General features: G+C 40.4%; 1 protein-coding gene and 1 non-coding gene across 2 annotated transcripts; both read left to right on the top strand.

Annotated features, from left to right (window-relative positions):
• Window positions 1-620: 620 nt before the first annotated feature.
• LOC104945101 (inositol 1,4,5-trisphosphate receptor type 3-like) lies at window positions 621-9,177 on the top strand (the record flags this gene model as incomplete). Its single annotated transcript, XM_010770720.1, has 15 exons — window positions 621-719; window positions 832-915; window positions 1,425-1,571; window positions 1,672-1,767; window positions 2,199-2,243; window positions 2,423-2,562; window positions 3,005-3,104; window positions 3,331-3,491; window positions 4,741-4,882; window positions 4,970-5,134; window positions 5,915-6,087; window positions 6,175-6,294; window positions 6,957-7,032; window positions 8,009-8,124; window positions 8,926-9,177. Coding segments are annotated over 15 exons (1,916 nt in total), but the record flags the coding sequence as incomplete, so codon positions are not given.
• A 697-nt stretch (window positions 9,178-9,874) lies between these two features.
• trnak-uuu (transfer RNA lysine (anticodon UUU)) lies at window positions 9,875-9,947 on the top strand. The gene has a single exon. It is a non-coding gene; the product is annotated as a tRNA-Lys (tRNA).
• Window positions 9,948-10,155: the final 208 nt, after the last annotated feature.

Here is a 10,155-nt window from a genome sequence, read left to right as displayed (position 1 = left end):
CTTTATTCCAGATTACAGCGAGAAGCTCATTTCCATCTGCAGTCCCTGGACAGGAACACACATAACAACAAGGCCTTCACTATCACAATCACATTAGTTATAATAATGTTGTTAAAATATCGCTTTATACACAAATATCTGACACTATGTCCTTTAAAAAAAAAAAATATATATATATATATATTTGTGCAGAATTTATATTGTTGATTCAATTTTTTATTTATTATTAAATCTGATATTTACACATTGTTTTATATTGGATTTAAGCAAATACTTTGGGAAAGGGAGAGAGAAAATATATATTGTGAATTTATTTAGAATATTATAAAAAAATATTGATCTTTTCCAAATATAGCTTAATACAGTATATATATATGTAAAGTATATTGTTTTTGTTTTGTTCTGCAATGAGGCTTATTTGCACACAAATAGGCTAATTTTCAGCAAATAAATGTGTGTTACCTTTTAAAAAACACACACTTGACATGACACTTTTCACTACAGTTAAGGTGCATTTCACAGTTTGTGGTTCTTTTAGGGAGAATTACGACTTTCTATATGTCTTATTTGAACAGGTATAGTGGGCAGAACGTGTTTAGTGACTGGTGTTTGTGTCTCAGGTGGTGGTTGGAGACAAAGTGATGCTGAACCCGGTGAACGCTGGGCAGCCGCTGCACGCCTCAAACTACGAGCTGACCGACCATCCAGGCTGCAAAGAGGTGAGACGCAGAGTCATCAGAGTACTGACACTGAACCTGCACTGAGCATATTTCTAGTTCTGATAAGTCCTGCATCAGAGACTCTCAGTAAACAGCTGTTCTCCCCCTGCAGGTGAACTCTGTGAACTGCAACACCAGCTGGAAGATCAACCTGTTCATGATGTTCAGCGACAACAGAGAGGAAGTCCTCAAAGGAGTGAGTGACTTTACTGCAGTGCATGCAGAACATACAATAAATACACCTGTGTCCCGGATTGCACCAATGTGTAATAACAAGCACACTCTTTCTTTGATACACATATATTTAGATTCAGTTAAACTTTAGGATATTATATCAGCTATAAAGTGTGAATAAACCTCCTAACATTTCTTTACAAATACAATTTTTAAAAAGCTGCCAGAATTTGTGCTCATAGTAATTTTTAGTCAGAGAAATCTTTCCTTTACTTTGGCTTTTTGGAAATCTTTTAATACTACAATACCCATAAGCCTTAGCTGTTGTTGGAATGCAGAAGAAGTAATTGCAGTGGGGACAAAACACAATGCCATGATTACTGAGTTTATCCAAAATTGACCAAAAGACTCCAGAAATAAATTTATTCAAACAGTGATTTTGGAAAATTGGCTCCTGCAATATGAGCTTGAAGTAGTTAAGCAGAACATAAGAAAATATACTTTAATTCCTGTTAAACTCTTCTCTCTCAGGGCGAGGTGGTGCGTTTGTTTCACGCCGAGCAGGAGAAGTTTCTGACCTGCGACGAGTACAAGAGCAAACTCCACGTGTTCCTCCGAACGACTCTGAGACAATCTGCCACCTCAGCCACCAGCTCCAACGCTCTGTGGGAGATCGAGGTACACACACACACACACACACACACACACACACACACACACACACACACACACACTGAACTTATATCAAACTCCCTCTGTGTTCTGATTGGTCCGTTAGGTTGTCCATCATGACCCTTGTCGTGGGGGGGCGGGACATTGGAACAGCCTCTATCGCTTTAAACACCTGGCCACCGGAAACTACCTGGCTGCTGAGGTAACCATGGCAACGCTGTGTGGAAGGATGTATGAGTGAATGAACGAATGATTTCTGATTATAAGCATTAACAGCTGATCTGCCACAACAGGAAGTCATCAGTATAAACGTTACTATCTACCAATTATCAAATGCTGATAAATATAATTTGAATGCCTTTGCAACTAATGCTTGTTTCTCACTTACTAGATTTAGATGCAGATTAGTTTGAAACATTTTATCGTTTTACTTATTGCTAAATTGCTTAAGCTCTCATGCTGCTCAAAATGTACCCCTGTTGTATTCCAAATAACTTGTAATACTAGATCATACTAATCTGTATTGCATTTATTTGTAACCCTACAGAATCTTAAAAGTAATTTTCTTTTTGAGGGGTTTTCTTGTGTTAGATAATATATTTTGAGTAACTGTTGTTGTTGTTGTTTTTGCAGGAGAACCCGGGATATAAAGGAGACAGTGCAGAGCCGGCATCTGTAGTGAGTTCACTTCTTTACCATCGTCACACATCAACACCAGTGGGATTCAAACAGTTAATATCACACAGCTCTGGAGAAACAATTTGAATGACTTTTTCTATTTAAAATAGAGTGTTCCGTCTGTGTATTTGAACCCTTTCACCTCCTGAGCCTCACTGTGACCTCTGACCTCTCTGTAGGTCGACAGCAGTCGCAGCAAGCGCTCCCACGGCGAGAGGATCAAGTACAAGTTGGTGGCGGTGGCTCATGGGAACGACATCGCCTCGCTGTTCGAGCTCGACCCGACCACGCTGCAGAAGACCGACTCGTTCGTACCACGGTAAGGAACAATTATGGTTTATTTTACTTCCTGTTTGTGTTTTGAATTAAAGCACTGCAGAAAACGACAGGATATATGTTCTACTAAGTTCGGATTTTTTTTTTGAAGATCTGTTTAACTTTATTGGACTGAAATAAGGCACATTTTAAATCCTCTTCATCAAGCAATAAGCAAACATGACGAAGGCGTCTGTTGTCCCTCAGTCTGTAATTCTGCATGTGCCATATATACTTTCTTTTTACAGGGTTTAATATTATACAATTGTACAGGAAGTCTTCATTTGTATGTCAGTTTAACTGTAATCCAAATAGCAAAGTAGATTAGCAGCAGATTGATATGTAGATTAATTTATCCGGTGAAGCACCATAAGCTAATTCAAGGACCATAAAGGACACTAAACCAACTTCAGTGGCTTGAACCTGTTGAACCTGTTTTCTTCAAGAAACTCGTACGTACGGCTGAGACATCTGTGCACCAACACCTGGATCCAGAGCACCAACGTCCCCATCGATATCGACGAAGAGAGACCCATCAGACTCATGGTAAGTCCCACTCTAGTTCAAATCTACCTTAGATGCTTTGAACTCACTAGTTTATGTATCATACCTTTGACAGTTTTATGTGTTTTTCTGCTTGTGTTAAGACAACAATTATCTTCACAGAACTTCCCCAAACAGGTTTGATTTTTAGAAAGAACGTTTGGTTTGTTTTTTCGTAAAGGATGAATGTTTCTCTCAGTATGTGATATTATTGTACCTCTTCCTGCAGTTAGGAACGTGTCCCACTAAAGAGGATAAGGAGGCGTTTGCCATCGTCTCTGTTCCTGTGATGGAGATCAGAGATCTGGACTTCGCTAACGATGCCAGCGCCATGCTGAGCACCGTGGTGGACCAGTTCGGACAGGGCTTCATCAGCCAGAACGACCGCCGGTAGGTCACTGTGTGTCAATGTGATGTGTGCGTTTGGTTTTTTGTGTATAATAGGAAATGTATCTACTGTATCTGTTTGCATGCCTTGAGGAAATACTTTTATGCCCTTATGAATTTGTTTTATCTGAAATTGTCAAATTCCTTATGGTTATTCCGCCATGACCTAGCTGATGTAGATTAAGGCCCCAGCCACACAAGGACGATAACGGTCATATCCGCTACAGTTCTCTATCATATAGACGGTTCGGCCACACAAGGCCGACATGGAAACGCATAAAATGATAACGATAACGATAACGGGTCTGGATCTGCGAACGAAACACTCTGGGGGGGCAAACGGCTCGGTGTTTACGCCTATACGATCATTTCCTGATAACGTTGAAGCAATAGCCCCGCCTCTCCCACCTCTCCTGCTCAGAGATCAGCTGCTGGACTGTCTTCAAAGGGGGAGGAAAAGAGAGGCTCCGTTTTTTATTATTATATATAGTCGTTATCAATTTGTTTTAAAGCTCAATAAATAACAAAGAAGACCTCTGACTGGCACTTTTCTAATTTTGTCCGGAAGATTTAAACTTTAACGGACATGTTGACCGGCGAAAAAAAATCAAACTGAAACTCTGTCGCACGGTCCCCTCGTCCCTTGGAAGAGGCGGAGAGGTGGGTGTTTTTCATCTGCTGGTGGACTACCGGAGAGAATTACAGCGCTTGCCTCGACGGGGAGGGATTGCATTGAGAGATTTACAGCAGGAGCAAACGCTTGCCTCGGGGAGGGAGAAAAAGAGCCACAGCGGAGAATAAACAGAAGGGCAACCATGGCAACCATGCGCGAGAATTCTTCTTAAAGCTCAATAAATAATGCTTTTGTGGCAGGAGTACAGCGCCACTTACAGGCCTGGCATATGTACTACAGCTTCTCCAGCGCTTTGAGCGGTCTCGTGTGAACGGACACGTTTCTGGTGCCTATTGCGTGTGGACCGAAGACTTTTTTGATATCGATTTCGGTCCATTTGCGTTATCGATCTCGTGTGGCTCCAGCCTAAGATACATTTATTTATTTGTAACATTCAAGAAAAAATAGCATGTCGCAGTAGCAGAGTTTTTGATTTTTATATTAAGTAGAGAGTACAGATAAAAACTAAAAACTAAGAGAAATTCAGTAAACCGAGAAATTACACAAGAAAATAAGCAAGTACATACAGGAAGACTGACTTTGAGGAATACTTAATATACAAAAAATGTTGCCGGTCAGGTTTGCCATCAAGCTGCTGGAGGACGTGGTTTTCTTCGTGGCTGACGTCATCAACAGCGGGCAGGCGGTCCTGGATGTAAACATGTCCAAAGCCAACCGAGAGAGACAGAAACTGATGAGAGAACAGAACATCCTCAAACAGGTGGGATCCAAGAATCACTCGGGTGCAAGTAATTAAGAAGCATATGCAGGAACCAGGACTAAAGTATTCCGTGATTGTGCGTTTCAGATCTTTGGCATCCTGAAGGCCCCCTTTAAGGACCGGGGGGAAGGGGAGGGTCCTCTGCTGCGTCTGGAGGAGCTGGCGGACCAGAAGAACTCTCCCTACCAGTACATGTTCAGACTCTGCTATCGAGTCCTCCGACACTCCCAGGAGGACTACCGCAAGAACCAGGTGAGGAGGAAGAGGATGAAAATAATGCAGATGAAGACCCAAGTTGTCAAATATCTGTTAAATCTACTTAAAATGTGTTCAGATACAGTTTTCCTGTATCAAAGGGTGCACCCCAGGGTTCTGTACTGGGACCATTTCTGTTTTCTAAATATTATGTAAATAAAATCTTGTATCGATCTAAATGCAATGTAATGTAATGTAATGATCTATGCTGATGATACTGTTATCTGCTGTTCTTATCAGTAAAAAAAACTGAATTTTGGCATTCCCATTACAAGAGACGCTACAGTAATTTAGTCTTGAACTTACATAAAGCTGGGGGTCTCACAAGAGAAAGATTAAAATAAAAATGACAATTCGCCAATGTTGTCCTAAATACCAACGTCCGGTTTTTAATGAAAGTCCGAAGCCCAAGCCGAGATATTTTTTTTTCGATTTTGAAAAGCTTGCTCCAGAGACACAAACGAATTTGAAACGTGTGAGAAATGTGAGATGTTTTCTCGAATGACAAATAAACCTATTTTAACCAAAGTTAGTGTTGAAGGACCAATCCAAACATGAAACATTTAAATTGTAAAAAGTTTGTATTTAGGTATTGTTATCATTATTATAAATGATTTAATATATTTATACTATGATGAGATTATGAATTGTTTGATAGAAGTATAACACATTTTGTTTTCTTTCTCCTTTATGTAAAATTCTAAATATAAATGACTTCCCTGGTCAGTTATTCTTTTTTTAACTTTCTGAGTCTACTTCACCTTCCTCCCCCTTCAGGAGCACATAGCGAAGCAGTTCGGTGTGATGCAGAGTCAGATCGGTTATGACATCCTGGCTGAGGACACCATCACCGCCCTGCTGCACAACAACCGAAAACTGCTGGAGAAACACATCACCAAGACCGAGGTGGAGACCTTCGTCAGCCTGGTCCGCAAGAACAGAGAGCCCAGGTACACATGGAGGGAGGAAGCAGAGGGTAGAGGCCCTCAATATGTTGTTGGTATATGTATTCTTATTTTGTGTTTGTGTTTATACAGGTTTCTGGACTACCTGTCAGATTTGTGTGTGTCCAACAACGTGGCCATCCCCGTCACTCAGGAGCTCATCTGTAAATGTGTACTGGACCCCAAAAACCAGGATATCCTCATCAAGACAGAGTGAGGAGGGAGGGAGGAAGGGAGGGAGAGAGGGAGGGATGATCTGTAACCCCTCAGTTAACAATCATTTTTGCATCATTAAAGGCCTTATTTGCACTGGATAAAAATTAAAGGGGGAGGTTGGGAATGAAATATACTCTGTGCTTCACTGTCGTTGAACTCTACTCGTATTTAGTTGAGTGGCAAAGACACTTATGATAACAATTCAAGATTCAAGATTCAAAGGTTTTATTGACATATGCACAAAGCTACAGCGTATAAATGGAAATGAAATTCTTCTGACCTGAGCTCCTCCAACAATGCAACATATAAAATACAAAATAAAAAGTAGTGCAAAAAGTCTATGTACATGTCAATAGAATATGGGATATGTACAAGAACAGAGTATGAAATTAAATAATGTAAATTGAGACTAAATTAAATATGGTTTATTGCGGTGATAACTATTTGTATAAATTGGTATATTGCAAGATGACAACAGGAATGTTTATCGGGGCACTTAACAGAGCTCAGGTGTTTAGCAGTCTTATGGCCTGTGGGTAATTGTGTGTAAAAGTGGGATTTCTCGCAAAGTAATAGCACAAGCAAATTATCCCAGAGATACACTACTGAGGATATCAACATGTTATAATTTAACTTTATTTCTGTTTTGTCCCTTCCAGACGTCGTGTCCCCAAAGATGCGATCCCTGGTGGTGGAGAATACATCGGGATGGAAGACTATGGAGATGATGACGAGGTGACTCTTAATGCATCTGTTTATTTTACATGTAATTAAATTGGTTTGTAAAGTTGTTAATTCTAATATCTAAGGACAAATTAATCGGGTATGAAAATGTGTTTTACAACACTTGGTTGGAAATTAAATGCATCAACGGTTCAGGGCTAGGATCGAACCAGCGACGATTGTATCATAGTCTCACAGTTACTGTACTAGAAAGTTTGGGTACTCCTATCTTAGAATACATTTGACACCTTTCCATTTACTTAGCATGCTTAGCACGGCTGTGTACATTTGACCAGCGCTGGATGAAGATGGGACCGTGAGTTGTCTGAAAGCAGAAAATTCAAATACGTTGCATTTCTGCAGATTCAAGAGTTTTTCTCTCTGCCTAATAGAGATAGACAAAGCCATGTTTACAGCTTTAAAAGTCCCCTATTATACTGTTTTTCATTACTTTATTATAGGTCCCAGATATATACAAAACATGTCTCTGAAGTGTTTGGCTCCAAACACCAAACAGATCATTGCAGCATTACCCATAATCCCCTCTGTTTCAGCCCTGTTTCCAAAGTGCTGATTCTCTGTCTGTTACTTTAGATGAAAATAAGGAGCCCCTCCCCACACCCCTCTGAGAGAGATTTGGTTAAAAAGAAACAATGGTGCTCTAGGAGGAGATTCAGGTGATAAGGTGGGGGGGGGGGTACCTTGGTTGGTGATTGGCTAATGGTTACTCAAGCCAAAAAAATCGTTATGACATCATAAAGTGGCCAAAATCTGATCAGCTCATTTTATATACAGTAAATGTATCAGGACAAAAAGAGAGAGAATCTTTGTTCCTGAAACTTTCAGAGTCTCTTTACACAGAGGGGACACACATTGAGGTAGAAAAGACAGGTTAAAGTGGATTTTGCACAATAGGTGATCTTTATCAAATGAAGCTGAGGATGCAGAATTCTGTCTAATCTGATCTAGTTGTATTCTCTTCCTGCAGGTGTGGCTGGTGTGGACAGACAAGACCAATGAGAAGCAGGAGAAGGGCATCAGACAGCTGGCTCAGGAGGCAAGACAAGGGAACGCTCACGATGAGAATGTCCTCACCTACTACAGGTAGACAAAGATGGAGGGGTCATCCACAGAAAATATTATGAAAATCCCAATATTAGCTTCCCTTATACATCAAGTTCACTCTAGAATGATAATACAAGAAAACAGTCATATTCAGAGCCATGGTCAGCTGGAATTATTTTCCGGTCCATATCATTCAGGAACATTCTCAAGTATATTTCAAAAGGTTGCTTAAAAAATTATCTCAGTATTATAAAGTATAATTGAACTGTGCCTGTGGCTATGTACTGTATTATTATGTACAATTATTTGTGTTTTCTTGTTTGGCCTTTTGATGGCTAATATTGGATGACCATTTTAGTTTTCACTTCATATAGCATTGTAAATTGCATGAAATTATGAGCTGTTTTGTTTTAGTTTTGTTTTATGTATGTTTTGTGTGTGTGAAGAAGAATAACCAATGCTCATGCTAGTGCTAATGGGGATCCTAAAACATCAGAATTAGAATACCTTTATTAGTGCCACAGAGGGGACATTTACATTGTTTCATCAGAAAAGATCCAAAGACAGCTTTATGTTACTAAGTAGCATGCATAGAACAAATATTAAAGATTAAAAAAACAAAAACAGCCAGGTATATATTGCACAGTTATTAACGGCATATATACATATTGCACATAATTCAAATATTGCACATATTGCACATATTGCACACATTGCACATAGTTGGTGGTTAACAACAAGGAGTGTTATAAGTTATTATTAGAGAGTGTTATAAGTTAGTATTAGAGAATTAAAGAATAAGAATAAGAAAGCAGAGTCTCTCTCTTTGTGTTTCCTCAGGTACCAGCTGAAGCTCTTTGCCCGGATGTGTCTGGACCGTCAGTATCTGGCGATAGACGAGATCTCCAAGCAGCTGGATGTGGAGCTCATCTTCCTCTGCATGATGGACGAGACGCTGCCCTTTGACCTCCGGGCCTCCTTCTGCCGCCTCATGCTCCACGCCCACGTAGATCGGGACCCTCAGGAGCTGGTGACCCCTGTGAAGTTCGCTCGCCTCTGGACCGAGATCCCCTCCTCCATCACCATCAAAGAGTAGGTCGATTTTAAAGGTCACCTATTATGCAAAATCCACTTTTTCCTGTCTTTTATACATCAACATGTGTCCCCTCTGTGTAAAGAGATTCTGAAAGTTTCAGGAAAAAAGATTCGCTCACTTTTTCTCCTGATCCATTTATATAAAAACCTTAAAATGAGCTGATCAGATTTTGGCCACTTTATGATGTCATCACAATTTTTTGGCTTGTGTAGCCATTAGCCAATCCCCAGGAAAGTCCCTGCTCTCTAGCAGGGACTAAAAAGGGTGAAAAGGTTTGCAAAAAAAGTTCTAGTTCCAGATCTTTTTGGTGTGAACGCAAAATTCCAGGAACTATCGGAATTATTCCTGAGAAAGCATCAGACTTTTAATCTGAGGGTCCAGGGTTCAAGTCCCTGTTCAGGCGTAAATCTATTGTGTGATGTGACTCAAGTCCTCTCTAAAGCTAACATTTGTCTGCTAGACAAAGTCTTCGTGTTGCATTCGTGGCAGTCTGTTCCCTACCAGATTATCTAGATACATCCAAGTCACTCGCACATTTCTTCAAGGCCCCATTTATAAGTGCCTCATCTTTTACACTCAACCAAAGATCTCTCAGGTTGCCACATTGCTGATCTCCTTGAAAGCTGTCTTGATTTTCAGATACTTAATGCAAATGTAGGCATGCATACTTTCACTACTAAGGTGTCTTTCAGAGCCTGGATAGCTCAGTCGGTAGAGCATCAGACTTTTAATCTGAGGGTCCAGGGTTCAAGTCCCTGTTCAGGTGATAAATCTATTGTGTGATATGACTCAAGTCCTCTCTCAAGCTAACGTTTTTCTGCTAGAGAAAGTCTTTGGGTTGCATTCGTGGTAGTCTGTTCCCTACCAGACTATCTAGATACATCCAAGTCAGTGGCGGATTTCGGATTGTAGGAGATCCGGGGCGTAGCCCAGGAGTTGTTGGGGAGGGGGGTGCAGGGGTAAAGTGCTCTTTT

This window comes from Notothenia coriiceps, unplaced genomic scaffold (assembly GCF_000735185.1).
Source record: "Notothenia coriiceps isolate Sejong01 unplaced genomic scaffold, NC01 NC01_scaffold00009161, whole genome shotgun sequence".
Lineage (NCBI taxonomy): Eukaryota > Metazoa > Chordata > Actinopteri > Perciformes > Nototheniidae > Notothenia > Notothenia coriiceps.
This window is presented reverse-complemented; position numbering and strand designations above follow the sequence as displayed.